Genomic DNA, 12,675 nt, shown 5'->3' on the forward strand with positions numbered 1-12,675 from the left:
TTGTGTTGTTTCAAATATGAAAGATTCAAATTCAAACATTAATAATCTAGCTAACACATTTTAAAGTGATAACCATGTTCCCATCAATCACAATATTACAGAGACACTAGGAGTCACCTGAGAAACCAGCTCTTTGCTCATTGCCGTGATAAAAATAGACAGGCTAAATTAAAAGCTAAATGCAGCTAATGCTTTCACAGCAGTCTCTCCATATGTCAAGGATGCCAGCTAGCTGACACATCTCACCATTAACCAGCTGCTATATTTACACAAAAGGTAAACTGAATATGCTTATTGGTATTTTGACACCACAAAATGAGCAGACTTCAGCCTTCAAGTATGCCAAAAGAAGAGCAGGTAAAGAAAGGCTTTGACTTTAACACAATTTCATGAGAAGATAACTCAGTGTCTTACACAGTCACATTGCGGTTGGGGCAGCTGTCTCCGAACGTGCCTCCTTGCTCCTTGAAGGTGATGAGGTTCCATACGGCCATCATGGTGTCATCAGGCACATTGAAGTGGAACAGTTCCACACTTGCAAAGGAGTTGAAAGCATTCAGCTTACGAGGCGTGCGGGTGAAGTATTCAGTCACAAAAAGGCAATCTGTGGGAAGCAGAGAAGCAGGTTTAAAATATGTAAGGATATATAAATAAGTTACACATAATATATTCTTATTTGGGACATTAAAGTTGCACCAAGGGCTACATTTGGTCAATCTGCTCCATGGGATATACTGATGTTCAAATGTTTGGGAGGTGTAGTGTTTACAATTATCTACTGCATTAGCATGCTAAAACCAAAAATTGCTAGCAACAGCACAATGCCTCCTACGTTTACCATCTTAGTTTGGCTTGTTAGCAGGCTTGAGTCTTGAAAATCCTTTGGTTACCAACAGCTAAGCCTTTCATTTTAGCTAGCTGCAATCTTGTCAAAGACAATCCTTTTTCACACCGTCTTTATATCATGCTGTTTTTTTAACATTGTTTAGCATCTTAGTTTGGTAGATTAGCATGCTACTTCACATTGGGGTCTTGTCTCAACCTTTTGGGATTCTATTTCTATTTCTCCCCTGGCTAACTATCATTCCTTGCCCAGTGTGTTAGCCCCCTTGAAATATAAAATGATAATGACTAAGCAGGTACAGGCTTAGGCTTACAAAGGTTACCATCTGACATCTGAGTTAAGTATGTTAAGCTAGTTAAATTTGCACAATTACAAACATAACATGTCATGGTTAGCAAGTCATATCCCATCTTTGCCATTTATTGTGTTTAGAGCAAGCGGCAACCTCCGGTCTCAAACTATGAAGCCCATGTGGAAGTGTTACAAACTGCAATTCATTGAGAATCCGCTTGAGGCTGGCTGCAGTAACACCAGAAACCACACAGACCCCAATTCAAAAAAGACGATCTTTGCAGCATTAATAAACATGTTTACAGCCTGGTTCAAAAAACGGCTTGGCTCTACGTAGCTAATCTCTCTATTGGCACACACTGTACGGAGGGTGAATTTTTTTCTAATGCAACGGTTCAGAAGATATTAAGATTACAAGTTTTTGCCCAAATAAGGACATGACTGACTTTACTCCCAGTCGGGAACACATAGCTGTTGGCTAAGAGGCTCAAACTCCGCCCCTTTACGTCACACTCTGCCTAGTTGAGTTCTGCATTTCCAACATGGCTACCGCCGTCGATTGGCTTCAAAACAGCACTCAGGAACAGATGGGTGACGTCACGGATACTACGTCCATCATTTATACAGTCTATGGTTTAGAGTGCTAAAATTTTCACAATAATGCTAACCATGCCTGCCATCAAAGTCAAGCATCGATCTTCACTGTATGAACTTTAACATGTAGTAGTAAGCCTTTGGCAGGTTGTTCCATACTATGTTTACCTTCTGAGCATGCTATCATCTGCTTATTTTACAACATAAAAAGTAAATGCTGAACAAGGTTTATGGCTGCCTTATTTTTACATTAATTTCTTATTTACAAAAGCACTGACAGTATCTCATTTGGGTCTTTGGAAAGCCCCTAATTCCTTAAAGTAATAAGGGTTCATCCTCTGAAGATCATGAGTGTCTGTAGCAGATTCTGGGAAGATATTCAGTAAATATTGAGATAGTTATGCAAACATAGATGTATAGATTTTAAAAAGTAATTTTATCTCAAATGTCCTTAGAACTCTACTTCTGGGGATTTTTTATATCAAGAGTATATTTAATACAGTTAAGGAGACATATAAAACGTAATCAGTGTGCTTCACCATCAGAGAGACTGATGTTAACATCCCTACCTATGCTATTGTTTTGTCAAACATTAAGTTCATATCAAGACTTTTGCTTTAAAAGACTGAATCTGGTGTTCAAATGTTTCCAATACCCCAGCAGAATGGAGACGTAAACAGGTTCTCCTTCTTATCCCATGAAGACAAGCTTCTCCTTGAACCCGGCCAACTGTTTGTGAAGAGCTAGATCATCTAAATATGTGATCACAGGCTTCAACTCCTTTTAAAGCAGCCAAGGGAGATGCATGTATGTATGCAGGCTCACTCTCGTCCTGCATGATGTTAAATCCTTGGATTACATCCACCAAAGGCTCTGCATATAAAAGCAGCAGAACAAGTGACAGGTGTAATCTCTCATATTACCAACACGAGCTTTGCTAGCATTGAGCACACACAGCGGGTGGGCAAAATCTGGGGGAAATTGTGTGTCACATAATTGCTGCACTGGAACATATTGAATCTGTTAGATTAGAAGTGTTATCAAGACTGCAAACAAGTAGATAAGCAAGATGGCAGCAGTATTTCATGGGAACAATGTGGAGGCATTTTGATGTTTCACTCGAGGAGAATGTTTTCCATTTGTCACACACTCCTTTTTCTGTTTATAACCATTTCTACCATCTGTACCTAGGATACCTGGGGGGATGTCTTTCACAGTTTTGTTTTCTTTTGTAGGGGATAATTAATCTCAACTATAATTTGTACAAAAATAGTACATTTCACTTTTGAGGATGCAATGAACAGCTTGTGCCACTATAACAGCTAGAGTCCAATCCATCCAGGAGTTATAGCGAGGCAGTAAGTGAGCTCACTGTGTTAATGCTGTCATTTACATCATCTTTTTAACTGACCCTCTACAGTGACAGGGGTGCTGTGACGTGGATGCATAAAGCCAAAAAGGTTTCCATGAATGTGCATTGTGTTCCAGTGTGCGTCAGGGAAGAAGAGAAAAATGGCTCTGTTCTGCTCTTCTCCCCCCACGCTATTACCAGCCTTCAAAGCTCGCACTGCCTCTCACCTATGGAAGCAACCTTGAATACTAAAGGCGCAGAATAAGGAGGCAGAGAGACAGAAGAATGAAGCAATCTTTCTGTCAGGAGGTAAAGCCTGAACACACAGAAAGCTCCCAGCCTTGGTTTTATTCTCATTCTTGCCTTCCTCTAGTCCTCTATCTGTGGTATCTGTGACCTGCTTGCATTAAGGGTCTTCTTTGTCCTTATGACATGGATGCCTATGACTGAGGAGAAACTGGTCACATGTCATTGACAGAAGTGCTGCGACTCAATACATGGAGTGTAGCACAAATACTGCTGATATCTGCAGTAATTTTATTGTAGGCTGTGTGACTGGTTAGAGAAAAACAAACAAGCAACAGATCACATTTAAGATCAAGATACAAGACTAGTTGAGGACAGTGATACCAGCAATGACGTATACCTCCAGGCTCAACTGACAACCTCGCTGACCTTATTAAAACCTCAAACTTATAACCATAAAATCACTGACAAGAAAGTCAACATTTATAATATCAGAGCTTCCACTTGCTGCACAAATCAGTGTTTTCCACTCACAGGGGTTTCAAATGTTAAGTGGGGGCAGGAACCAAGAAATAAAATTCCAGCAACATAAAAATCAGGGATGCGTGTGTTTGAACATTGTCACCTTGGCTGGTCAGCATCATAATTCCAGTGAGTTCAACAAATGATTCATATTTCTTATTACTTTAAGCCCGATAGCCGGTTATATGTTGAATCGAAGCTGTCCTGCCACTAGCCAGAGCTGTAGCTACTACCATAATGCTAAAATGCTCTACTACCCAGATGTAAACAATCACAGATGACAGATGGCATCTTGTAGCACGGCGTAGTTTGGCAGTATTTCGATCTAGAAAATGGAGATGAAGTTGTATGTAGGTTGGACTGGTAAAACTGGCGTATAACCACTCAACCTGAGCAATGAGTAACCTGCACAGGCATGTGGACGTCAACCTGCAAGAAGGACTGAAAGCTGGTGGTGCTCGCTCTGCAAACATTAGACACATTCGGCAAACCAATTTCACATTGTTTAACCACAGACTCTGTGATCCTGTGTTTAGCTGGGTAAATAAATTGTGTGTAATTTTGACTGTTTTCTGATTGTTGTCTTACTTTTAGATTAATTGGCAGGTCAGAATTTAAATTTGGGTTTAAACAACAAGGGTTTTAATCACATTCAATCACATCCATTTGTAACATTGTATATATCTAAATTGTATTCTAGCTTTATTTATCTATTTTTATTTTTACTTATTTTATTTTATTTTATTTTTACTTGTCGAAACTTCTTTCTTGATTGTACTTATGTCTGGGTTGCTGTAACAACTGAATTTCCCCCCTGGGGGATCAATAAAGTAATATCTTATCTTATCTTATCTTACAACAATACATGCCTAATATAAAATGATGTTGTACTTATGCTTCAGCCCCTATATTTGCTCTTTGGTCTGAGGATGTACCTTCCCTAGATTCAAAAATCCCTCGGGTATTTAAGAAAGGGAAAATCAATCTTGCAACAGCTAAAAAAGAACCAACCATGTGATGCGGTTTGCAAGTCAACAGAGCTTTGCATAAAAAGGTCCAATACAAAAACAAGTTAAGATCAAATGGTCTAATTAGCTGTTTTGTTATGGCAAAATGTGAGACAAAGGTCACATGACAAAACTGTAGCTAAGTTAAGTACTGTTTTTTAGTATCATTTGAAAGAACAAGAAGAAGACATACTATCTTAATTCCTGGTTGGAAGCAAAATTATTACACTTGTACTGTACTTAGACACCATGAACTAAGACGTTTGATGTCTTGCGCACCTCTTCAGCTACCAGCCCAACTTAAATACCACCACCACAATACAGATATTTATCCTCAAACACACTTGTCTGCAAAAACTCCTTTAACATTAATGCGCTGTAAATGGTTAACATGCTGAAATAAACAGTCACAGCCTGGATTTTGATGGTCTATTATTAATCTTTTGTTATGAACATTGGGTGGAAACAGTCACACTCAGTTTTACAGACAAGCTACATTTCAAGCTTATCAGCCTCTTAGGTCGTTATCACAAACGGAAAACAAGACTGAAACCCACATGCCAAGTAATTAATTTGAATAATACATTTGCATATCTATTTTCATATCTCTTCAGTGCAAAGAAAAAAAAATCTGCAAACGAAACAACAACAAAAAAACAGTACGAATCTCAGTGTGAATCCAGCCTTCACACTCTAAGTACACTTATTGTGAAGGTGTAAAGCTGCCAATTGATCTAAATATGTTTGTTTGTTTGCCAGCTAAATAAAGACATTTTCATTTGAAGATAAAAGCAGCGGAATGCTTACAGGCTTTCTTACAGCACAGCTCTAAATTCAGTAATCTCTTCAATGAGCACCTCCCAACCACTGTTTTACTCTGTGATAGGCTTAATACAGACATAATCCTGCTTTTTGTCATCTCAAGTACAGATTCAGCCTTGAACGCTTAGCTGGAGCGTCTTCACACTTTATATTTTTTGGAGGGACAGCGCCAAAATCCCTCCTCTAGTAACATGAAACAGATGCAGATGAAGAATGTGTGTAATAACAAAGGGGGAAATTTACGTGTACACTGGTCATCAAATCTCCCTCTCAGAGCATCATCTGCTTTATGCTGCTCACTGCCTCAAACAGAGCAAAAAAATCGAACACAGGCATGAAAACTATGGACCTTCTTCTTCCAACCACAAAGACGTCAACAGTAGAGCTGTCACGTGAAACACTAACAGATCAATACAAAACTGAGCATCATTCCCATCTCAAGTGAATAAACCGACTTCTAGCTGAACAAAGAAAATTACCCTTCAAATCAACAATTCTCCCTTTCAAAAACATTCAGTCCTGCATTTTCCTTCTTCATAACACCTATTTGTTCCTCTTCTTTGTGTTGGCGGCAACAACAACAAAAATAACCCCAGTTTATCTGTAACAAGAGCTTAGAGTGAGAAAACTGATCATACTGACTTCATTCTTGTGTAAAGATTTGTCAGAACTGTTGGAGCAAAACAGCAACAAGTCTGTCTAGGGACTGCAACATCCTGAGACGGACCTTTGAGATATTTCATGACCACAGCTGGTACAGGGTGTGCTGAAGGTATGGATTCATTGTTGTCCCACTATTGAAGGCTGTGGTTTTTCTGTTTCACACCTCTCTGTTGAAGCAGCAAAGGCATCTTCAAGGATGGGACTCTAGAAAAACACTCTTTGTGTCTGCCTCTATGAGCTTTGTGATTAACCGTAAAGAAAGAAGGGGATGTTCTACTTTTTACGTGTATTTCACAACAAAAGGAGATCAAATTAAATAGATTTTTAGGGTTTTACTTCTGTATTGACATATTTTGAGATAATACATTTTAATTTTTACTCAGTATTCAATTAGGTTGGATATAAGACAAGAAACAATGAGGGCAAACTCAACTCTCTGGTCCTATTTGAATCATGCCAACTTGTCTTCACCTCAAGTAACAAAGCAAAACAACGATAAACAAACCTACAAACAAGCAAAGGCAACAACATCCAGATCATCCAGCCTAATGGGTTTCCACATCCAGCTCCTCAGCATCCTATCGTACAACCTATAGGAGCATCTGTCAGTGTGTTCGCGTTCCATTATTAGCAGCAACCTTCCCCATGCGTCAAGTGAAGCCAGACTCATGAAAACGGTTCTGTTGGAGCAGCAGCAGCTGAGGATGTTACAGAGACACTGGACTCGATGCTGCTTCTCGCTGGTGGAGGATTTCAGCACCTCGACAAAAGGAACAGCTCCCCGTGAATCACAGCCACACACACACTGAATGGAAACACTCACCTCCGAGCGCGCACACAGAGGTGCAAACAAGCAAGAGGAGCCTCGGAGGGCTACATCCTGAGCCCCGGCGCTCCAGCTGCCACATCGTTAAAAGACTAAATCCTCAGTGAAGGGGCTCCAGCCCGGGTGCAGTTCTCCGTCGCTGTGCTGGTCTACATTTTTTCAGGATTTTTTTTGCCAACGACCAGCTGTTTGTGCATGACGTAATTGAGACGACGACCGCGCAGCTCCTCCCCTTTGGCTTCGATTTGACAACCTCAATATGTCGGCTGCTTTTCATTGGACCTCCGGCCCTGTCAGTCCGCAGACGCTGCGGACGTAGATTGCACCACAAGGCTCCGTCACTTCGGGTGTCCGGGCCACCACACGACACACGCGCACAGAGGCTGCAGCTGCGAACCCCCCAGGGTCTACAACCAGGACCCGGGACAGAGGAGCTAGAGGGGAAATAAGAGCAACTGACCTGGTCTGATCTCCGACACACATGTGTGTATAGAAAGATAGGACTGCTTATCTGGTATCTGCATTGCAGTGAGATTCATGTGCAACTAAACTGATAACCTACTTTATACCAAGATTTTTATCACTGAGCTTTTTCTTTGTAGTTTCATGAGCACAAATAAAACTTGATGTGCTCTCTGTAACGATTAAACCACTATATTGTTTTATTATGACACTTATTCTATCAGATTAATGGAAAAAATGTAATTCTTATTTTTTTTCAAGTTTAACTTAAGCCTAGTGGATTGTTAAAAGTAGGGAGGCCTACATTTTATTTACAAACAGTCCCCAATCGCTCACTAGTTTTGACACTGCAAATAAAAACAGAATTAAACAGAAATAAAAATAGTGCAAAGTCAAACATTAAATGTTGTTACTGAAAAATAACATTGTTTTAAGAAAAATATTCACTCATTTTTAATTGGATGCCAGCAGCATATTCCAACAAAACACTGAAAAAGTTCTGTAATGCTTTGAAAAAACATGTGGAGGTACATCTCCCAACCAATTAGATTAGTTTGCAACAGGTTCGTAACCTGAGTGGGTATAAAAAGGGTATTCAAGAGAGGCAGATGTAAAGATAGGAAGAGGTTCACCACTCTGTGAGAGACTGTGAGCAAATAGTTCAGCTTTTTCAAAATAATGTCCCTTAGAGGAGAAATGCTACAGTATATGGTTTGAATGATTTACAAACCTGTATTTGACAATACTTTTTTATAGTGCTTTTCAGAATATTCAAAGAAACTTTACTAAGTCAAATCTTAAACGCACACATTAAAGTAAGCAACTCTCTTTTTATCAACATTTTCTAGAATCCCATCTTTTTTAGGAGTTGGGTTTGTAATGGAGTGGTTAAAATAAGCTCCAATCTTCAGCCCTCACCTCTTCAGCCTCTACTCTTGGCTGCCTTTTCTATTCAATCACTTAATGTAAATAAACTACATCTACTACTGCTGATAAAACATGGTGGTAGAATAGATTGTTTGGCTTCTTCTCCCCATGCCAACAAAACAAACCAATTCCCCCCACATGTGATGTTAAAAGCAACTTTTGATGATGTTTTGTACTGTTGGGTTTTTAGTGTTGGCAGCCAGAAGAAACCACAAAGGAGGCACAGCTGAACAACAAGGTGCTCAGTGATGATAGTACAAGTAAACATTTTTAGATTTTTGTGATTGTGTTCCAACAGTTGGGTGAAAACAAGAGTATTCACTTCATTTCATGTCTCACAGTGCAATTGAAACTGTAAAACAAGCATTTGTTTCTTCTCAAATGAACACACAAACTGATATCAACAGGATTTAACATGTTCAGCAGGTGACAGCCGACTCATTTGGTGACGAAAAAAAGAAATTTGCAAAAATCTCTGTATCACACTATAATCCTCTTCCCTTCAGGAGCTGGACATTAAGACTGACCCAAATTCTCAGACGTGATTATTTTTAGGCTGCGGGGTGACTTCAACATGAGTCATAACTGTCCGAGCTGATCAGTCAGACAGTGAATGAGCTCCTGAGTCAGGTGTGGTATAATTTATTTGACATTAATGAATCATTACATGAAACATCGGCTTGAAAAATACTAATGTCTGGGGGGGGGGTACTTAAGAACCATCAGGCAATCAGGAGGCTAGAGTTCACACTGGGATAATTTCATTTGATTTGAACACACAGAACTCTGTGTGTCAGGTGAGTTGACCATTCAACTACAGACTATAGAATAGTTTTAGCATGGATTAATGTAATCTATGAATTTCAATTAACTCATATGGATTAAGACCACAATGTGAGCCACAAAGAAGACCTGCACAAGCACAGTTTGGTACAGACCATGCTGAGTGACAACATATTATCACTAAGTTATTGATCTGAAAAATGTAATGAAAAATCATCTTCTACATGCCCTCCTCTACAGGTATGTGATATTCTATAGCAAAACACAACATCTCAAAATTGACTCTACATGTTTTTTGACTGAATCAAATTTTTGTTTCGTCCTATCGATCTCAATCATTCAGCCAATCTTTATTTATAAAACGCCAATTCATAGCAAATGTTATCTCAAGACATTTTACAAAAACAGCAGGTCAAAACCCTACTCTGTTTTGTATTATTTACAAAGATAAGATTCAATCTTACCCTATCTGGATCCACCATGAGCAGAGAACTTTGCAGCAATTAGTTAGTTACAGTTGCAGATCAGGCAGAAACCAGACTTATGTTGAGTTTGTGTGGGGCCAACTAGGATGCAGGGTTGACATGTCAGTCATTTTTTATAGTAGTTTTGAAAAGTGTATCTTTTAGTATTCAATCGCTCCTTTCGTTTTGAATCCTAATCTAAGCTGAAAAATAAAAGAAGATTGTGGATTCTTTTTAGCCAAGTTGGAGGAGCAGGCACCCCATGTACTGTGCAGAGGCTATCGTTGCACTGGTTGTAGGATCAATTCTCAGCCCTGAGAGTATATGGTGCATGATATCCACCACTTTTCTTCTCATAAGCTGTCCTGTCAAAAGGAAAAAAGCCCAACGAATAATAAAAAAAGAAGAAATCAATTGGGTTTCCTTTTATTTGCAGTGAACTACAGAAAAATGCTGAATTCTAAGATGCCAAAAAAAGACAAACCTCAGTGAAAACAGTGTTGCGCTGAAGTTTTTTTTTTTTTTTTTTTTTTTTAAAGATATTTGTAATGCCTCTACTCAGAGGATAAGACAGTGGACAGAGAAGGAAACATGGAAGAGAGAGAGAGTGGGGGATGTCTTGCTGCAAAGGGCCACTGATCACATTGGGACCCTGGCCATCTGCTTCAAGGCCTGTAACTGTACATGGGGCACAAACCGCTGAGCCTAACCGGTGCTCCATATCTGACTTTTTTGATCATATTTCCACAAGTTTGTAGCAGGACATTTAAATGCAGATTTTTCAATTGAAGAGTAAACCTGCAGGTTTAAGAGAAGTAGAACACAATTGGTTGGTGCCCGGGGTCAAATCCAGCATGATACTATATGGATGGTAAAGGGATTTAAATATACATAGAAATTTCTTTATTACGTCTCTGTGCCAGAGAAAACAAACCAACTTTGTTCAAATGAATACAATGATGAGATCCATAGGGATCAGTGGCAATAAATCTGAGTGCAGAGGCAATCAGTGCAGTGATAAACTGGGTCTGTAGATCATTAGGTAATCATAATTTTGGAGCTGATAGAAAGATCTGTTGTCTCTCTAAAATCAAGATGCAATATTACATAAAGGACATTTCTTGGTGACACAGTAAGAATCCTGGCTTGTAGGAAACGAGGAGTATTACATTCCTTTGTTTTTTTAAGAGGATGTGGAACAATACAGCAAGAATACCACAGAACATATCTTTTGTTGTGTCTATGTAACTCAGGGAATAGCTGGCATACTCTTGGCAGCAGTTGAAGTTTTATTAAAAGTTGTAAAGATTGCCTGATCCCCTGATCCCACGACCCACGCATAGCAACCCACTGTGTTTGCCTGGCTGCAATAATCAGCTCTGCTAGAATGCAGCTGCACTGTGTCTAATTGAAACGGCCTGGTGAGTCCCTTTTAGCTGCGGGCACAATTTATCCCTTTAATGACGCTTTAAAGATGCACAGCAGTTGGACCACATGGACAAAAAAAATATTTTAGGGTTGCCTTTGAGCCAGGATTGACAGATTTGATTGTGGATTAATGATTTGAGGGTTTCTCTTAAGCTTCATCAAGTGGTTTCTGCTTCCTTCAAAGGGTCAGACGTTCAGGTTTGGCTGCCCATAGCCGTTAATAAGAGTGTCTGTCTGTGTGTCTGGCAACAAAATTCAAATACCTTTTAGTCCAGTGTATGCAGGGGAAGGCCGTCATCCTCCAGATCACAAAGTGTTGTACAACCTTAAAGCCAAAATACTCGACATCAGATGGAAAGGTAGCCAAATACTCTGTCCAGACAAAAGGACAAGTTCACCCTTCTGTTAAAGGAGACCTGGAAGCTGCCCAGAGAGTGATCATTACAGCAATTAAGAGCAATCACGGTCTGAGAGAAAGGCTGGAACAGGTTTGACATGAACTTGAGCATAAATCACCACAAGTACCTGACAAATCAACACAAAGTAGTCCCTTGTGTGTCTTTTCTGACCTTGAAAGCAAGCAGAATTTTTTTTCTGAATCACTCCATCTCAGCATCTCTGGCAGGTTTTGCTTACTTCATTAAAATCTGGACTTCTGTAACTACTTCATACTGTTTGGTAATGCCTCCCACAGTTGCATTTGGAGGAAGATGAAGGCAAAACCAGCAACCAGTTTGAAGAATTGGTGGTGGGAGGATGTGTACATGTGGGTGGTGCAAACAAACACTCACATACACACACACATGCACACTACGGCCGGAGTTATTTCTGCTCTCCCTAAGGTGAGGCTCTCCACCAGCTGCACGGTCATACACAGAGAGGAGCATGAAGAGCTCCAGTTAAGCATTTTAACCAGCTGGCTTCATAGGAGGACATTCAAACATTTAAATCCACTGCTGCTCCTAATCTCCGGCCTCCTTAGAGTCCTACGAAGGAAAAAAGAGTAACTTGTCGCCGGAGAGAACTCAGATGGTCCATACCACGATGCGAGCATACCAACTGTGTGCAACATGTTTGGTTAAAAAGATAAAGTGACAAATAGAGGAGAGGGAGAGTGAAGAGTGGCCAGCTGGTGAAGTTAAGCACTCTTTCTATGCTGCTCAGCTTTGGTACACAGCACACTCTGTCTGCAGCATGCCATGAATTAGACTACATCCTATTCCCACCTGCTTTAACACAATACAATGTATATCATCTATACACTCCAAGCATCTGAAGCAAACAGCCAGCTGGCTCAGAGGACTCAATAAACACACTATTTTCACTAGATTTTGCTTAAATGTGCATAAAGACATAACTGCACTCAGCTTTTATAACTTCTTAAAACTTATTTTCTTAAGATTTTATTCAAAAACGCTCCTCTGTTATTTCTTTGTGTCATCTAA

General features: G+C 39.8%; 1 protein-coding gene across 2 annotated transcripts in view; it reads right to left on the reverse strand.

Moving 5' to 3' along the window:
* The window catches only part of tmem8b (transmembrane protein 8B), a 55,776-nt gene extending 48,233 nt beyond the window's left edge, over positions 1-7,543 (reverse strand). The window contains exons 1-2 of one of the 2 annotated variants that reach the window (XM_034691098.1): positions 7,164-7,543; positions 415-604 (exon numbers count right to left, since the gene is read on the reverse strand). In XM_034691098.1, coding sequence (XP_034546989.1) covers positions 415-604; positions 7,164-7,248 — 275 coding nt within the window. In that variant the 5' untranslated portion in view covers positions 7,249-7,543. Of the gene's footprint in view, positions 1-414; positions 605-838; positions 1,010-7,163 lie in introns of those variants that run through there. The other variant, XM_034691099.1, reaches the window with a different exon arrangement.
* Between the last annotated feature and the right edge of the window lie 5,132 nt (positions 7,544-12,675).

The sequence above is a fragment of the Notolabrus celidotus genome, chromosome 9 (genome assembly GCF_009762535.1).
Source record: "Notolabrus celidotus isolate fNotCel1 chromosome 9, fNotCel1.pri, whole genome shotgun sequence".
Taxonomy (NCBI): domain Eukaryota; kingdom Metazoa; phylum Chordata; class Actinopteri; order Labriformes; family Labridae; genus Notolabrus; species Notolabrus celidotus.